Below are 18,970 nucleotides of genomic sequence, written 5' to 3'. Positions count from 1 at the left end.
TGCTCGCTGACCTCTGACCCCAGCTGATGGCTCCCTGACCCTCCCCTCACTGACCTCTGACCCCACTGACTGCTCTGTGACTTCTGACCCTCGCTGACCTCTGTGTGATCTCTGACCCTCACTGACTGCTCCATGACCTCCAGCTGACAGCTCCCTGAACCCTCCTCTCACTGACCTCTGACCCTCGTGGTGCTGCGTAACCTCTGAACCCACTGTGATCTCTGACCCCCGCTGACCTCTGCATGACCTCTGACCTTCGCTGATGGCAGCGTGACTTCTGACCTATGCGTGACCTGTGACCCCCAGGGGAGACGGCCCTCCACATGGCGGTGGTCAACCAAGATGCGCGATTGGTCCGAGAGCTGGTGGCGCGAGGGGGAGACGTCCAGACCCCCCGAGCAACGGGCAACTTGTTCACCCGCGGACCCCACACCCAGAGTGGACCCCCCACTGCGGCCCTGGTCTACTGTGGTGAGACAGTGGATGTAGAGACAGTGGATGTAGAGACAGTGTAGATACAGTGGGGATAGAGACAGTGGGGATACAGTGGGGATACAGACAGTGGGGATAGAGACAGTGGGGATAGAGACAGTGGGGATAGAGACAGTGTAGATACAGTGGGGATACAGACAGTGGGGATAGAGACAGTGGGGATAGAGACAGTGTAGATACAGTGGGGCTAGAGACAGTGGGGATATAGACAGTGGGGATACAGACAGTGGATGTAGAGACAGTGGGGATAGAGACAGTGTAGATACAGTGGGGCTAGAGACAGTGGGGATATAGACAGTGGGGATACAGACAGTGGGGATACAGTGGGGATAGAGACAGTGGATGTAGAGACAGTGGGGGATGGAGAGGAAGAGAGGGGCAGGGGAGCGGGGGAGAGAGAGAGGAGGGGAGAGAGAGGGAGAGAGAGAGAGAGAAGGAGGGGGAGAGAGGGAGGAAGAAGGAGGGAGAGGGGGCGAGGAGGTGAGGAGGGAGGAGATGAGTGACAGAAGGGGAGACACACACTGTCCTGTCTCTCCCCCACCCCCAGGGGAACACATCCTGTCGTTTGCCGCCTGCACGGGGAACGAGGAGATTGTCCGGGCGGTGGTCGCTGCCGGCGCCGATATCAGAGCGACAGATTCACTGGGTGAGTGAACGGGGGGGGGGGGGGGGTAGGCTGGGTGTGAGGGTGGGTGTGGGGGTGAGGGTGGGGGTGCGGGGTAAGTGGGGGGGGGAGGGTGAGGGTGAAGGATGGGTGTGAGGGTGAGGGTGGGTGTGAGGGAAGGGGTGGGGGTGAGGGTTAAGGATGGGTGTGAGGGTGGGTGTGAGGATGGGTGTGAGGGTGAGGGTGGGGGTTAAGGGTGGGGGTGAGGGTGGGGATGGGTGTGGGGTGAGGGTAAGGGTGTGGGTGAGTGTGCGTGTGAGGGTGGGGATGTGAGTCTGTGCTGACCCCTGACCCCCCCCTCTCTCACCCCCAGGGAACACGGTCTTCCACCTGTTGACCCTGCAGCCAGACCGCATTACCTGCTGCCGCACCTACGACCTGATCGAGAGTCTGGAGAGGGAGAGGGGGGGCGAGGGGGGGGGCGGGGACATCCCCAATAACCAGGGACTCACCCCCCTCAAGATGGCCGCTGTGGAGGGGAACGTGGTGGTGAGTGAGGGGAGAGGAGAGGAGAGCAGGGGAGAGGAGAGGGGGAGAGGGGGAGTGTTTCCCGTGTTCTCTGTTCCACTCTGTGAGTTGCGTGTTCCATGTTGCGTGCACCATGTTGGTGGTTCCATGTTGCGTGTTCCATGTTGTGTGTTCCATGAGCCATGACCGTGTTCTCTCCCTGTCACGTGTCATGTTATAAGTGACAGGAGAAGAATGAGGCCATTCGGCCCATCACGTCCACTCTGCCATTCAATCATGGCTGATCTTTCCCTCCACCCCCCCCCCCCCCCGTCAACCCCATTCTCCTGCCTTCTCCCCATAACCTCTGACATACGCACTAATCAACAATCTACCAGATCAGTCTGAAGAAGGATTTCGGCCTGAAACGTCGCCTATTTCCTTCGCTCCATAGATGCTGCTGCACCCGCTGAGTTTCTCCAGCATTTTTGTGTACCTTCGATCTTCCAGCATCTGCAGTTCTTTCTTGAACACATCTATCTATCTCTGCCTTAAATATGTCCACTGACTTGTGGCCTCCACAGCCCTCTGCGGTGACGAATCCCACAGATTCACCACCCTCTGGCTAAAGAAATTCCTCCTCATCTCCTTCCTTCAACGTCCTTCAATCCTGAGGCTGTGCCCTCTGGTCCTAGACTCTCCCACTAGTGGAAACATCCTTTCCACATCCGGGCCTTTCACTATTCAGAAAGTTTCAATGAGGTTTCCCCCCCCCCTCGTTCTTCTAAACTCCAGCGAGTACAGGCCCAGCGCCAACAAACGCTCATCGTACGTTAGTTAACCCACTCGTTCCTGGAATCTGTTCTTGTAAAACCTCCTCTGGACCCTATCTCTCCAGAGCCGGCACATCCTCCCTCGGATACGGGGCCCAGAACTGCTCACGATATTCCATATGTGGCCTGACCAGTGCCTTGTGGAAGCCTCAGCATTACATCCATGTTTTTGTACACAAGTCCTCCGGAAATATAGAAACGCATGCATTGACTTTGCTTTCTTGATTACAGATTCGACTTGCAGAGTAACATTTTGGGAATCCTGCACCAGCTCTCCCAAGTCCCTTTGCATCTCCGATTTGTGGATTCTCATCCCATTTGGAAGTAGTCTACACATAGAAACATAGAAAATAGGTGCAGGAGTAGGCCATTCGGCCCTTCGAGCCTGCACCGCCATTCAATACGATCATGGCTGATCATCCAACTCAGTATACTGTACCGGCCTTCTCTCCGTACCCCCTGATCCCTTTAGCCACAAGGGCCACATCTAACTCCCTCTTAAATATAGCCAATGAACTGGCCTCAACTACCTTCTGTGGCAGAGTTCCAGAGATTCACCACTCTCTGTGTATAAAATGTTTTTCTCATCTCGGTCCTGAAAGATTTCCCCCTTATCCTTAAATTGTGACCCCTTGTTCTGGACTTCCCCAACATCGGGAACAATCTTCCTGCATCTAGTCTGTCCAACCCCTTAAGAATTCTTTAAGTTTCTATAAGATCCCCCCTCAATCTTCTAAATTCTAGCGAGTACAAGCCGAGTCTATCCAGTCTTTCTTCATATGAAAGTCCTGACATCCCAGTAATCAGTCTGGTGAACCTTCTCTGTACTCCCTCTATGGCAAGAATGCCTTTCCTCAGATTAGGAGACCCAAACTGTACCCAATACTCCAGGTGTGGTCTCACCAAGACCCTGTACATCTGCAGAAGAACCTCCCTGCTCCTATACTCAAATCCTTTTGCTATGAATGCTAACATACCATTCGCTTTCTTCACTGCCTGCTGCACCTGCATGCCTACTCTCAAACTGGTGTACCATGACACCCAGGTCTCGTTGCATCTCCCCTTTTCCTAATCGGCCACCATTCAGGTAATAATACACCTTAATTCCTGCGACCAAAATGCATGAGTCCACACTTTGCTGCACTATACTGCATCTGCCACTTCTCTGCCCAATCTCCCAACTTGTCCAAGTCCTTCTGCAGAGTCCCAGCTTTCTCCACACCACATGCCCCAACACATATGTTCGTGGAGTCTTGCCTGTTGCCTCACAATCTCCTGTCCACACCTGAAAGGGCCTGTCCCACCAGCACGCGATTGCATGCGTCTAACGCGACCAAACGTGGAGACCTCGTGGGGCCGGTCCCACTTCCAACCGCGGTGGCGTCTGGAGCTGGTCCCGACATCTTCCTCACCAATCAGCTGGGCAGGAGGCGGGCCGACTGAATTAGGACGTCGCATGGCGTGGGCCGGTTACGTCATCGCGCAACGCCACGCCGTGCGGTGATGTCATCGCGCAACGCCACACGCTAGGCGTACGCCGTCGAGACGTCGTCAATAGAGGATTTGAGTATAGGAGCAGGGAGGTTCTAGTGCATATGAAGAAAGACTGGATAGACTCGGCTTGTACCCGCTAGAATTTAGAAGATTGAGGAGGGATCTTATAGAAACTCACAAAATTCTTAAGGGGTTGGACAGGCTAGATGCAGGAAGATTGTTTCTGATGTTGGGGATGTCCAGAACAAGGGGTCACACACAGTTTAATGATAAGGGGGAAATCTTTTAGGACCGAGATGAGAATAACATTTTTTTTCACACACAGAGAGTGGTGAAGCTGTGGAATTCTCTGCCACAGAAGCTAGTTGAGGCCAGTTCATGGGCTATATTTAAGAGGGAGTTAGATGTGGCCGTTGTGGCTAAAAGGATCAGGGGGTATGGAGAGAAGGCAGGTACAGGATACTGAGTTGGATGATCAGCCATGATCATATTGAATGGCGGTGCAGGCTCGAAGGGCCGAATGGCCTACTCCTGCACCTATTTGCTATGTTTCTATGTAAGACGTCGAGGCGTCTGCGGGCCGGCAGGCCGTTGCCGCGCGGAATTTTTTAACACAGTCAGTTTTTCGGAGCCCCGCGCGATGTCGGGACCAGCTCCGCCACAACTCCATACGGCTCCGGCGATCAAAGTGGGACTGGCTCAAGCGACCACGTTAGGTCGCGCTCGCCGCATGGAGTCGCATGCTGGTGGGACAGGCCCTTTAATTATCAAGTCGTCACCCATTCCTTCTCTCCAGAGATGCTGCCGCTGAGTTACTCCAGCACTATCTACGGTGTAAATCAGCATCTGCAGTTCTTTCTGACCCTTCACATCCCTGGTTTTGCACACAAGCCCTCTCCAAATAAACACCGCCAACGTTGAGTTTGCTTTCTTCAATTTTGACATAGTCCGTGGACCTGTAGTGATGAAAGAGTCGCAGTGATGCAGTGCGGAAACAGGCCCTTCCTTCAGCCCAACTTGCCCACACCGGCCAACATGCCTCATCTACACCAGTCCCAGAGTCACGGAAACAGGCCCTTCAGCCCAACTTGCCCACGCCGGCCAACATGCCTCATCTACACCAGTCCCAGAGTCACGGAAACAGGCCCTTCAGCCCAACTTGCCCACACCGGCCAACATGCCCCAGCTACACCAGTCCCAGAGTCACGGAAACAGGCCCTTCAGCCCAACTTGCCCACGCCGGCCAACATGCCCCATCTACACTAGTCCCAGAGTCATGGAAACAGGCCCTTCCTTCAGCCCAACTTGCCCACACCGGCGAACATGCCCCATCTACACTAGTCCCAGAGTCACGGAAACAGGCCCTTCCTTCAGCCCAACTTGCCCACACCGGCCAACATGCCCCATCTACACCAGTCCCAGAGTCACGGAAACAGGCCCTTCAGCCCAACTTGCCCACGCCGGCCAACATGTCCCATCTACACTAGTCACCCAGCATGGAAACAGGCCTTTCAGCCCAACTCGCCCACACTGCCCAACATGCCCCATCTACACTAGTCCCACCTGCCCGCGTTTGGCCCATATCCCTCCAAACCTGTCCTATCCATGTACCTGTCCAAGTGTCTCTTAAACGTTGTGATAGTCCCAGCCTCAACTACCTCCTCCGGCAGCTCGTTCCATACACCCACCACACTCTGTGTGGAAAGGTTGCCCCTCTGGTTCCAATTAAATCTTTTCCCCCTTCACCTTAAACCTAAATCCTCTGGTCCTCGATTCCCCTACTCTGGGCAAGAGACTCTGTGCGTCTACCCGATCTATTCCTCTCATGATTTTATACACCACTATAAGATCACCTCTCATCCTCCTGCACTCCAAGGAATAGTGTCAATAGACAGTTAGTGCAGGAGTAGGCCATTCGACCATTCGAGCCAGCACCGCCATTCAATGTGATCATGGCTGATCATCCCCAATCAATACCCCGTTCCTGCCTTCTCCCCATATCCCCTGACTCCGCTATCTTGAAGAGCCCTATCTAGCTCTCTCTTGAAAGCATCCAGAGAACCTGCCTCCACCGCCCTCTGAGGCAGAGAATTCCACAGACTCACCACTCTCTGTGAGAAAAGTGTTTCCGCGTCTCCGTTCGAAATGGCCGACCCCTTATTCTTAAACTGTGTGTGGCCCCTGGTTCTGGACTCCCCCAACATCGGGAACATGTTTCCTGCCTCTAGAGTGTCCAAACCCTCAATAATCTTATATGTTTCATTAAGATACCCTCTCATCCTTCTAAACACCAGGGTGTACAAGCCCAGCCGCTCCATTCTCTCAGCATATGACAGTCCCAGCCTACCCCAACCTCTCCCTGCAGCTCAGGCCCCTCGAGTCCCGATAACATTCTCGTAAATGCCAGCTTTCTTTGCAAACGGTTTGACTTGCTGCCCCAGTTGTAGGGCAGTGTTAGCTGTGAGGAGGATGCTAGGAGGCTGCAAGGTGACTTGGATAGGCTGGGTGAGTGGGCAAATGCATGGAAGATGCAGTATAATGTGGATAAATGTGAGGTTATCCACTTTGGTGGCAAAAACAGGAAAGTAGACTATTATCTGAATGGTGGCTGATTAGGAAAAGGGGAGATGCAACGAGACCTGGGTGTCATGGTACACCAGTCATTGAAAGTAGGCATGCAGGTGCAGCAGGCAGTGAAGAAAGCGAATGGTATGTTAGCATTCATAGCAAAAGGATTTGAGTATAGGTGCAGGGAGGTTCTACTGCAGTTGTACAGGGTCTTGGTGAGACCACACCTGGAGTATTGCGTACAGTTTTGGATTCCTAATCTGAGGAAAGAGATTCTTGCCATAGAGGAAGTACAGAGAAGGTTCACCAGACTGATTCCTGGGATGTCAGGACTTTCATATGAAGAAAAACTGGACAGACTCGGCTTGTACTCGCTAGAATTTAGAAGATTGAGGGGGGATCTTATAGATTCTTACAACATTCTTAAGGGGTTGGACAGGCTAGATGCAGGAAGATTAGTCCCGATGTTGGGGAAGTCTAGAACAAGGGGCCACAGTTTAAGGATAAGGGGGAAATCTTTTAGGACCGAGGTGAGAAAAACATTTTTCACACAGAGAGTGGTGAATCTGTGGAATTCTCTGCCACAGAAGGTAGTTGAGGTCAGTTCATTGGCTATATTTAACCATATAACAACCATATAACAATTACAGCACGGAAACAGGCCATCTCGGCCCTACAAGTCCGTGCCGAACAACTTTTTTCCCTTAGTCCCACCTGCCTGCACTCATACCATAACCCTCCATTCCCTTCTCATCCATATGCCTATCCAATTTATTTTTAAATGATACCAACGAACCTGCCGCCACCATTTCCACTGGAAGCTCATTCCACATCAACTCTGTCTATCCCTCTCATCATTTTAAAGACCTCTATCAAGTCCCCCCTTAACCTTCTGCGCTCCAGAGAATAAAGACCTAACTTATTCAACCTATCTCTGTAACTTAGTTGTTGAAACCCAGGCAACATTCTAGTAAATCTCCTCTGTACTCTCTCTATTTTGTTGACATCCTTCCTATAATTGGGCGACCAAAATTGTACACCATACTCCAGATTTGGTCTCACCAATGCCTTGTACAATTTTAACATTACATCCCAGCTTCTATACTCAATGCTCTGATTTATAAAGGCTAGCATACCAAAAGCTTTCTTTACCACCCTATCTATATGAGATTCCACCTTCAAGGAACTATGCACGGTTATTCCGAGGGAGTTAGATGTGGCCCTTGTGGCTAAAGGGATCAGGGGGTATGGAGAGAAGGCAGGGATGGGATACTGAGTTGGATGATCTCCCATGATCATATATAATGGCGGTGCAGGCTCAAAGGGCCGAATGGCCTCTACTCCTGCACCTATTGTCTATGTTTCTATGTTATGTGTTGCATGTTCCATGTCCCTTGTAACGTGATGCTTGAGCTGTGTTTTCCCCCCACACAGATGTTCCAGCACCTGATGACCAGGAGGTGTCTCGGGGAGTGGAGGTTGGGGGGAGTGACGACTCGACTCTATGACCTGGAGCATCTCGACTCGTCCAACGATGACCAGTCAATCCCCACTCTGGTTCTGGCCAGTCCCAGACCACAGGTCAGTCCCAGACCCCAGACCACATGCCAGTCCCCAGACCCCAGACCACAGGCCAGTCCCAGACCACAGGCCAGTCCCCAGTCCCCAGACCACAGGTCAGTCCCAGACCCCAGACCACATGCCAGTCCCAGACCACAGGCCAGTCCCCAGTCCCCAGACCACAGGTCAGTCCCAGACCCCAGACCACATGCCAGTCCCAGACCACAGGCCAGTCCCAGACCACAGGCCAGTCCCAGACCACAGGCCAGTCCCCAGACCCCAGACCACAGGCCAGTCCCCAGACCACAGGCCAGTCCCAGACCACAGGCCAGTCGCCAGACCCCAGACCACAGGGCAGTCCCAGACCCCAGACCACAGGCCAGTCCCCAGATCACAGGCCAGTCCCAGACCCCAGACCACAGGCCAGTCCCAGACCCCAGACCACAGGCCAGTCCCCAGATCACAGGCCAGTCCCCAGACCACATGCCAGTCCCCAGACCCCAGACCACAGGCCAGTCCCAGACCACAGGCCAGTCCCCAGACCACAGGCCAGTCCCAGACCACAGGCCAGTCCCCAGACCCCAGACCTCAGGCCCCAGGCCAGTCCCAGACCACAGGCCAGTCCCCAGACCACAGGCCAGTCCCCAGACCCCAGACCCCAGACCACAGGCCAGTCCCAGACCACAGGCCAGGCCACAGACCACAGGCCAGTCCCCAGGCCCCAGACCACAGGGCAGTCCCCAGGCCCCAGACCACAGGCCAGTCCCCAGGCCACAGGCCCCAGACCACAGGGCAGTCCCCAGGCCCCAGACCACAGGGCAGTCCCCAGACCACAGGCCAGTCCCCAGGCCCCAGACCACAGGCCATCCCCAGGCCCCAGACCACAGGCCAGTCCCCAGGCCACAGGCCCCAGACCACAGGGCAGTCCCCAGGCCCCACACCACAGGCCAGTCCCCAGGCCACAGGCCAGTCCCCAGGCCACAGGCCAGTCCCCAGACCACAGGCCAGTCCCCAGGCCCCAGACCACAGGCCAGTCCCCAGGCCACAGGCCCCAGACCACAGGGCAGTCCCCAGGCCCCACACCACAGGCCAGTCCCCAGGCCACAGGCCAGTCCCCAGGCCACAGGCCAGTCCCCAGACCACAGGCCAGTCCCAGACCACAGACCACAGGCCAGTCCCAGACCACAGGCCAGTCCCAGACCACAGGCTTCAGGCCAGTCCCCAGACCACAGGTCAGTATCTGTCTCGCCCTCCCCATCTGTTTCCCCGTCTCTCTCTCCCTGTCTCCCTGTCTCTCTCTCACCCCCCCCCCCCCTCTCTCTTGCTCCCCAGGCACTCTGCATCCTGGACCTGTCTCCGTTGAAGGAGTTGATCTCACTGAAGTGGGAGGGTTGTGGAAGACATTATTTCCGTCTCCTCACGCTGGTCTACATCCTCTACATCATCACCTTCACCCTCTGCTGTGTACACCGGCCCCTCTCTCCCCGTGTCCACAACGTCACCGACCCCAGAGACACAACCGTGATGGTGCAGAGACGTCTACAGGTGAGGGGGAGACACACACAAGCACGCACGCACACGCACACGCACACACACACACACACACACACACGCACGCACGCACGCACGCACACACACACACACAAGCACTCACGCACACACACACACACACACACGCACACACACACAAGCACGCACACACACACACACACACGCACGCGCACACACACACACGCACGCACGCACACACACACACTCACAAGCACGCACACACACACACACGCACGCACGCACGCACACACACACACACACACTAGGGGTGGGGGTAGTTGACATTGCTCCACCTGGGTAGATGTGTTCATGTGTGAACGTATGCTCCTGTCGTGTGGTGTACACGCGTGTGCGTGTCCGTGCTGACTGCGTGTTATCCGTGTCCACAGGAGGCGTACACGAGCCGTGACGACCAGATCCGTCTGGTGGGAGAGATGATCAGTGTGGTGGGGGCCATCATCACCCTGCTGCTGGAGGTAGCAAACCCCCCCTCCCTGAACCCCCAATCCCCCTTCGCCCTGAACCCCCAAACCCAACCCCCCTCGCCCTGAACCCGCAAACTCAACCCCCCTCGCCCTGAACCCCCAACCCCCCCTCGCCCTGAACCCGCAAACCCAACCCCCCTCGCCCTGAACCCCAAACCCACCTCCCTCGCCCTGAACCCACAACCCCCCCCTCGCCCTGAACCCCCAACCCACCTCCCTCGCCGTGAACCCCCAACCCCCCCTCGCCCTGAACCCGCAAACCCAACCCCCCTCGCCCTGAACCCCCAAACCCACCTCCCTCGCCCTGAACCCGCAAACCCAACCCCCCTCGCCCTGAACCCGCAAACTCAACCCCCCTCGCCCTGAACCCCCAACCCCCCCTCGCCCTGAACCCCCAAACCCACCCCTCCTCGCCTGAACCCCCAACCCCCCCTCGCCCTGAACCCGCAAACCCAACCCCCCTCGCCCTGAACCCGCAACTCAACCCCCCTCGCCGTGAACCCCCAACCCCCCCTCGCCCTGAACCCGCCAACCCAACCCCCCGCGCCCTGAACCCGCAAACTCAACCCCCCTCGCCCTGAACCCCCAACCCCCCCTCGCCCTGAACCCCCAACCCAACCCCTATCGCCCTGACCCGCATAACCAACCCCCAAACTTGGGGGTGGGGATGAGGGGTGAGGGTGGGGGTGAGGACGTTTCTCAGGCTCTTTCTCACTCTCACCCCCCCCCCCCCCCCCCCCCCCGTCTCTCTCCAGATCCCAGACATTTTCCGGTACGGGGCACGAAGATATTTTGGTAAAACTGCTCTTGGCGGCCCCTTCCACATCATCATGTGAGTGTCCCTCACCCCCCTCTGTTGCCCTCTCTCTCCCCCCTCTCTCTCTCCCCGTCTCCCTCTCTCCCCGTCTCTCTCTCCCCGTCTCTCCCCTCTCTCTCTCTCCCTCTCCCCGTCACTCTCTCTCTCCCCGTCTCTCTCTCTCTCCCCGTCTCTCTCTCTCTCCCTCCCCCCTTCTCTCTCTCCCTCCCCGTCTCTCTCTCTCCCCATCTCTCTCTCTCTCCCCAACTCTCTCTCTCTCCCCCCGTCTCTCTCTCTCTCTCTCTCTCTCTCTCCCCCGTCTCTCTCTCCCCCGTCTCTCTCTCTCCCCCGTCTCTCTCTCCCCCGTCTCTCTCTCTCCATCTCTCTCTCTCTCCCCGTCTCTCTCTCTCTCTCTCCCCATCTCTCTCTTGCCCCGTCTCTCCCTCTCCATCTCTCTCTCTCCCCGTCTCTCCCTCTCCATCTCTCTCTCTCCCCGTCTCTCTCTCTCCCTCTCTCTCTCTCCCCTTCTCCCTCTCTCTCCCTCTCTCTCTCTCCGTCTCTCTCCCCTCTCTCCTCTCCCTCTCCTCTCTTCTCCTCCCCTTCTCTCTTCCATCTCTCTCCCTTCTCCTCTCTCTCTCCCCCTCTCTCTCTCTCCCTCCCTCCTTCCCCCCGTCTCTCCCATCTCCCTCGTCTCTCTATTCTCTCTCCCCTTCTCTTCTTCTCATCAGATATCCCCTTCCCTCTCTCTCTCTCCCCGTCTCCCTCTCCCCGTCCTCTCTCTCCCGCCTTCTCTCATCTCATCCCCTTCTCCTCATCTCTCCCGCCTTACTCTCCCCCTTCTCTCCCTCCCTTCTCTCTCTCACTCCCCTCTCTCTCTCCCCGTCTCTCTCTCTCCAAGTCTCTCTCTCTCTCCCCGTCTCACTCTCCCCGTCTCTCTCTCCCCGTCTCTCTCTCCCCGTCTCTCTCTCTCTGCATCTCTCTCTCTCTCCCCGTCTCTCTCTCGCCAAGTCTCTCTCTCTCTCCCCGTTTCCCCCTCCCCCTTCTCACTCTCCCCATCTCTCTCTCTCCCCGACACTCAATTTTCAATTCAATTTCAATTAAAAAACTTTATTGGCATGATAAAAAAACATTGTTATATTGCCAAAGTATAAAACATGACATACGTATTTTAAATGCATAAATATAAATACACTGTACAAGTATACAGTGCATGGATAGATATGTCCCTGTACATAAACTCGCAATAGGCCTATAGCCCTTTATTGATGCTACACGTTCTTGCAGCTGTAAGCAGTACAACACAATAGCAAGTTTAGCAGTTCAATATTAATTTCTTAGTGTTAGTTAATGTCAATTAGTGTGTGCGTTGATATGTTGGTCATTCACCGTCTCTCAGGTTATGGCATGCTGTTACGTATTGTGCACCAAGATGTGCCGTATTTCCTTCGCCAAGGATTATTATTAGTTTTGATGTATCATCTAGTAATCAGGGGTTGCCACACTGAGTTTGTCAAAGTATGCTTTCCTTGTTTTGTTAAATTTTTTGCATTTTAGGAGGAAGTGCACCTCTGTTTCAACCTCATCTGTCAAACAGTGGCCGCATATTCTGTTTTCTCTTGGTTGCCAGAATCTCTTCTGTCTTCCTTTTTCTACTGCCAAATAGTGGTCACTTAACCTGTATTTGGTGAGGGTCTGTCTCTGCTTTATGTCTCTAACAGTTGAGAGATAGTCTGCCAATTTATAATCTCTTTTTAGGGAACGGTAACATTCTAATCTGCTTTGGCTTTTGGTTTCTTTATCCCAATGTTCCAAATACGTTTCTTTACATTGTTTGATAATTTGGTTCACTCTAACTGGTGATTGGGGGTCAGTATTGATCTGAGGCTGGTCAGGGTTTAACTGGATAGGGTTTCACTGAATAGGGGTAGTTAGTCTCAGTACCAACTGACACAGGGAACTCTTTTCTGGGTTCCCCTCTTGTGTTTCAAGGGCTTTAAACTGGAGGGTATCTGGGGGGCTAGATTTAAGGTGATTCCAAAAATGTTGTGCTCTTTTCTGGATATTTATTATCAGTGGGTATCTGCCTAATTCCGCCCTACATGCGTTTGTTGGTGTTTTCCTTTGGATACGGAGGATGTTCCGACAAAATTCCGCATGCAGGGCCTCCGTTGTATGTTTTTCCCATTTACTATAACTATGGTGACTGAGCGGACCCCATACTTCACTACCATAAAGGGCAATAGGATTGATTACACTGTCAAATAGTTTAAGCCAGATTTTAATTGGAATTTGGATGTTGTAGAATCTTCTTTTTATTGTGTACAGAGCTCTTCGAGCTTTCTCTTTTAGTGCATTCACTGCCATGTTGAAGCTCCCTGATGCTGAAACAGTTAGACCAAGGTAAGTATAGCTCATAGTGTGTTCAATAACAGTACCATTGAGAGTAAATTTGTATTTATCTTCCTGACATCTGGGTCTTTTCTGAAAAATCATGATGTTGGTTTTCTTTAGATTTACTGCCAGGGCCCAATTTTGGCAGTGCTCATCAAGTAGGTCCAACTGTTGCTGCAGTCCCTGTTCTGTGGGGGACAGCAGAACCAAGTCATCCGCATAAAACAGAGCTTTTACCTCTCCGTCCAGAAGACAGAGGCCCGGCGCTGTGCTCTGGTCCAACTTTACTGCCAAATCGTTGATATATACATTAAACAGTGTCGGGCTCAGATTGCAGCCTTGCCGGACGCCTCTTCTCTGGGCGAAGAGATCAGTGCGTTTGTCCCCAATTTTAACGCCACATTTATTATACAGATACATTGATTTGATAAGGTCATATACCTTTCCTCCTATATCATGCCAAACAGAGTCAAATGCTTTCTCAAAGTCAATAAAACAGGCAAATATTTTCCCATTTTTCGCTTGGTGTACATGTTTTTCAATGAGAGTGTGGAGGGTGTAAATGTGGTCAGTGGTACAGTGTTTTGGGAGGAAGCCAATTTGGTTTTTACTGAGAATGTTGTGTTTGTTAAGGAAATCCTGCATTCTGTTGTTTATGATACTGCAGAATAACTTCCCTAGGCAGCTACTGACACAGATGCCACGATAATTATTTGGGTCTAATTTGTTTCCACTCTTATAAATGGGTGAAATAAGCCCTTGACACCAAATATCAGGGAAATAACCTGAACGTAGTATGATGTTGAACAGCCTAAGCACTATGTCCTGCATCTCCAGAGTGCTGTACTTGAGCATTTCATTTTTAATGCTGTCTGGACCACAGGCTTTCTTTGAGTGAAGAGATTTTATTTTTATGGTCAGTTCTTCCAAAGTAATTGGGGAATCAAGACAGTTTTGATAATCTTTAATTACTGGTTCTAGTGTTTGGAGTTTATCTTTGATATGGGAATAATTTGAGTTTATTTTATTTATTGGGATGTCTTTATATAGATTTTTGAAGTGTGCTCTCCAGATATCACCGTCTTGAATTGGTAGTGTTTGTAGTTTTGTTGTGCTCAGGTTATTCCACATATCCCAAAATTGGTTTTGATTTATGGAATTTTCAATTTCTTCAAGTCTCTTGTGAGTGTAATTTTGTCTTTTGTTCCCAATCGTGTGTTTATATCTTTTAAGAGTTTCATTATATCTAATACGCAAGTCTGGGTTGTTTGGTTGACAGTGTTTTTGGTTCGATATTTTCCTCGGGTCTTTTCTGACGCTTTTACACTCATGGTCGAACCATTTTTCATGGTTGTGTTTTTTGATAATTTTTCTCTTCTGTTTCACAAGGTCAGCTTTGATGGCTGCCTTGTGGAAGATCATATTAATGTCATTTATAGCCATGTTTACACCATCTCTAGTAGTCTCATATGGGTTTGTCTTGAATTTCAGTATTTTATTTGTGAGATCGGGTGAGTTCAGGGCCATGATGAATTTATCTCCACTATCTGAAGCCCATTTGTAAGTCTGGTTTAGTTTATACAGCTTACTGGGTTCCTTTTTTACGTCTTTAGTTTGAACAGGAAATTTTAGGTACACGTTGATTTGACTATGGTCTGAAAGAGGGGACTGCTGCCTAACAGTGAATGCACTGATAGTGCACGGGTCTATGTCAGTAATTGCGTAGTCTACCACGCTAGACCCAAGAGCTGAGGAATATGTAAACCTTCCCAGCGAGTCCCCTCTGAGCCTACCATTAACTATGTACAAGCCCAAGGCTCAACAGAGATGAACTACCTCTCTACCACTTTTATTTATTTCACAGTCAAGGTTGTTTCGGTTAATGATAGTTGGTGTGACATACAAGGGGGCTTGACCGAACACATGATTGTTGCCCTGTGGGTCTATGGAATCAGGTTCACATCCGGTCCTTGCATTCAGGTCTCCACATAGTAGCACATTTCCCTGGGCCTGGAAATGATTGATTTCCCTAAATATATCCTCTTCAAAATATGGCGATTCTGTTGGGGGTATGTAGGCGGCACGTAGATATATATCTTTTCCAATTATTCCAATTTTTAAATCTAGTTTCAACCATATATGTGATTTCCCCTGTTTTATTGATGTAATGTGACTGTCTAGTTCTTCTTTGTACCACACCAAGACCCCCCCAGAGGTTCTGCCCTTATGTATATCAGTAGTTTTTACTGAGGGCACCATGACTTCATGGTACCCTGAGGGACAGTGAATGAATGTATCCTTTGGATACCATGTTTCTGTTAATATCATTATATCAGTGTCTTCTGTAGACTTTAGGAACACAGGGTTCTCAGTCTTCATCCCGAATATTCCAGCAGCCAATTTGGAATGAACTCATTTATTTTGTATTTTGTGTTTTGTATTTATATTCTCTTCTTTTTTAGTTTAAATAAAACCTATTTTGTGGGACAGGTGCGAAAACAGCAATCATATGCTGTTTTTATCAGTCACTCGGAAGGGACTGTTTATATATTTGTATCCTTTGTTACCCTAGGAGGTGGGAACATAATAATAATAATAAATTTTATTTATGGGCGCCTTTCAAGAGTCTCAAGGACACCTTACAAAAATTTAGCAGGTAGAGGAAAAACATGTAAGGGGAATGAAATAAATAGTAGACATGACTAGTACACAAAGTAAAGACAGAATTCAATACAAAACACAATATGAGGCAATTAATGCACAGATGAAAAGGGAGGGGGACGTGGGGCTAAGGATAGGCAGAGGTGAAGAGATGGGTCTTGAGGCGGGACTGTAAGATGGTGAGGGACACGGAATTGCGGATCAGTTGGGGGAGGGAGTTCCAGAGCCTGGGAGCTGCCCTGGAGAAGGCTCTGTCCCCAAAACTGCGGAGGTTGGACTTGTGGATGGAGAGGAGACCGGCTGATGTGGATCTGAGGGACCGTGAGGGTTGGTAGGGGGAGAGGAGGTCAGTGAGATATGGGGGGGGCAGATGGTGGAGGGCTTTGTAGGTGAGGATCAGGATTTTGTAAGTGATCCGGTGGGAGATGGGAAGCCAGTGAAGTTGTTTGAGGACTGGAGTGATGTGATGCCAGGATTTGGTGTGGGTGATGAGTCGGGCGGCTGCGTTCTGGACCAGTTGGATTCGGTTGATGTAGGTGGAGCTGATGCCAAGGAAAAGTGAGTTGCAATAGTCCAGTCGGGAGGAGATGAAGGCATGGATGAGTCTTTCAGCAGCGGGAGGTGTGAGAGAGGGTCTGATTTTGGCGATGTTGCGGAGGTGAAAGAAGGAGGTTTTAATGACATGGCTGAAGTGAGGCTCAAGGGAGAGGGTGGAATCAAAGATCACGCCAAGGTTGCAGGCCTGGGGAGATGGGGAGATAGTGGTGCCGTCGATGGTGAGAGTGGGGTTATTGATTTTGCTGAGTGTGGCTTTGGAGCCTATGAGGAGGAATTCTGTCTTATCGCTGTTGAGTTTGAGCAAGTTATGTTGCATCCAGGTTTTTATAGCTGACAAACAGAAGTTGATATGGGAGAGGGGGGGGGGGGGGTTGTGGGGGGATTTGGTGCCGAGGTAGATCTGGGTGTCATCAGCGTAACAGTGGAAGTCCAGGTTGAAGTGGCGGAGTATCTGACCAAGGCGGAGGATGTAGATGATGAAGAGGAGGGGGCCGAGTACGGAGCCTTGGGGAACGCCTTGAGTGACTGTGGCTGTAGCAGAGGTGTGGTTGTGGAGAGAGATGAAGTGGGATCTGTTGGAAAGGCAGGAACGGAGCCAGCTGAGTGCAGAGCCTTCAATGCCGATGTCTTTGAGTCTGGTGAGCAGGATGTTATGGTTCACTGTATCGAAGGCTGCACTCAGGTCGAGGAGGATGAGGATGTTGAGGGAACCAGTGTCAGCAGAGGTGAGGAGATTGTTGAGGACTTTGAGGAGAGCAGTTTCTGTGTTATGGAGGGGGCGAAAGCCAGATTGGAGGGGTTCAAGTAGGTTATACGCAAGGAGGTGGGAATGAAGTTGCAACGCAACGATACGCTCCAGGGTTTTTGAAAGAAAGGGGAGGTTTGAGATTGGGCGGTAGTTAATGAGAGAGGAGGGAACAAGACCAGGTTTCTTTAAGATTGGTGTGACAGCAGCAGTTTTGAAAGCGGAGGGGACAATTCCTTGGGACAATGAGGAGTTGAAGAGATTAGTGAGGTAGGGGCAGAGAACGGGGAGGCAGGACTTCAGCAGGGGAGTGGGGAGAGGGTCGAGGGAGCAGGTAGTGGGTTTGGAAGAGCTGATGAGTTTGGAGATTTCAATAGGGGTGACCAGGTCAAACTGGGAGAGAAAGCATTGTGGAGGAGGGGTAAGGAGGTCAGTGGAGATATTGAAAGGAGGGGCCTTGGTAGGTGGTGGAGTAGATGCTGGGGAGTCGGGTACAGGGGATAAAGATTGATAGATGGTGCTGATTTTATCAGCGAAAAAGTGGAGGAATGAGTTGCAGAGATCCGGAGTAGAGGTCTGCAGCAGCTGCCTGATCTCTCCCATCTCCGAGGTGATCTGGAGTGATGGGCTGGGGGCAATGGCGGCCCTGACTGGGCTGTTCTGTCTCCTCGCAGTTTGGCGGGTGGTCCTTACATGGTGGGGGGTAGGGAGTCCAGATTGGCCTCTTGGATTCCCATTGATTGAGGGGGTGGGAAGGTTACGTCCCAGGGCAGTATATTTGAGGTTCTTTGCCCTTACCCCCTGTCTGTTTAGATGTACTTCATCATGGAGGTCCCATATACCGATGGTTGGGTGGTGGGCCAATTGGAAATTAGGGAGGCGGCACATCCTCTGCTGATCTCCATGTTGGTATCGTGAATCACATGGGGTGAGGTATCCGTCCTGGGCAGCAGGGTAGATATCACAATCCTCGATTCAGGGAATTCCTTGCTGGCCTTATCTGCCATCCTCGTTATTGCCCCAGCAGTACGATGGCGTAAGGTGCGCAAGTCATTCGTGCCAGTATGGATCACGAGGTGTTGAGGGCTCCCGATGGTGTCTTTGCTCAGGCCCCTCATTGCCTGGTCTGTGGTGCTGCACCTTTTGACTAATACCTGGCGACTTGGGAACAGCCTCTGGGGGACCAGAAACTTCCCGTTGGAATCAGTCAGTAGGACCACTGGTTTTGTTCTTCAGACTGGGGGGCAGGAAGTTGGGTGAGGCTAGGGTGAGGGTTGCCTGTTGACTGTGTACCTGGGGCAAGCTGTGTACTGGGCTGAGTGCAGCTCAGAGAGGTCGGAGCAGGCATGGGATAACGAGCAGCAGCTGGGCTTTGTGTGTTTTCATGTGGCTTTTTTTGGACTTATGGGTGGGACACTCTCTCTCCCCATCTCTCTCTCCCCATCTCTCTCTCCCCGACTGTCTCTCCCCATCTCTCTCTCCCTGTCTCTCTCTCTCTCCACCACACTGACTCCCTCTCTCCCCCACACTGACACTCTCTCTCCCCCACACTGTCTCTCCCTGCAGCATGAGTTACTCGTGTCTGGTGTTGACCATCTTGGTGTTGAGACTGACAGAGACGGGGGGAGAGGGCATCCTCATGTCCCTCGCTCTGGTCCTGGGATGGACCAACCTCATCTACTTTGGCCGAGGCTTCCCCATGCTGGGTCCGTTCACCATCATGAT

At 52.1% G+C, this 18,970-nt stretch overlaps 1 protein-coding gene across 1 annotated transcript in view; it reads left to right on the top strand.

The window, feature by feature from the left end:
• Positions 1–270: 270 nt before the first annotated feature.
• LOC116986554 (transient receptor potential cation channel subfamily V member 6-like) overlaps positions 271–18,970 on the top strand; it is a 22,111-nt gene continuing 3,411 nt past the window's right edge. The window contains exons 1-8 of the mRNA XM_033042152.1: positions 271–471; positions 1,040–1,138; positions 1,470–1,645; positions 7,933–8,079; positions 9,391–9,603; positions 9,999–10,085; positions 10,850–10,926; positions 18,812–18,968. Of these exons, the coding sequence (XP_032898043.1) occupies positions 324–471; positions 1,040–1,138; positions 1,470–1,645; positions 7,933–8,079; positions 9,391–9,603; positions 9,999–10,085; positions 10,850–10,926; positions 18,812–18,968 (1,104 nt within the window). The 5' untranslated portion in view covers positions 271–323. The remainder of the gene's footprint in view (positions 472–1,039; positions 1,139–1,469; positions 1,646–7,932; positions 8,080–9,390; positions 9,604–9,998; positions 10,086–10,849; positions 10,927–18,811; positions 18,969–18,970) is intronic.

This window comes from Amblyraja radiata, chromosome 24 (genome assembly GCF_010909765.2).
Source record: "Amblyraja radiata isolate CabotCenter1 chromosome 24, sAmbRad1.1.pri, whole genome shotgun sequence".
NCBI lineage: Eukaryota > Metazoa > Chordata > Chondrichthyes > Rajiformes > Rajidae > Amblyraja > Amblyraja radiata.
This window is presented reverse-complemented; position numbering and strand designations above follow the sequence as displayed.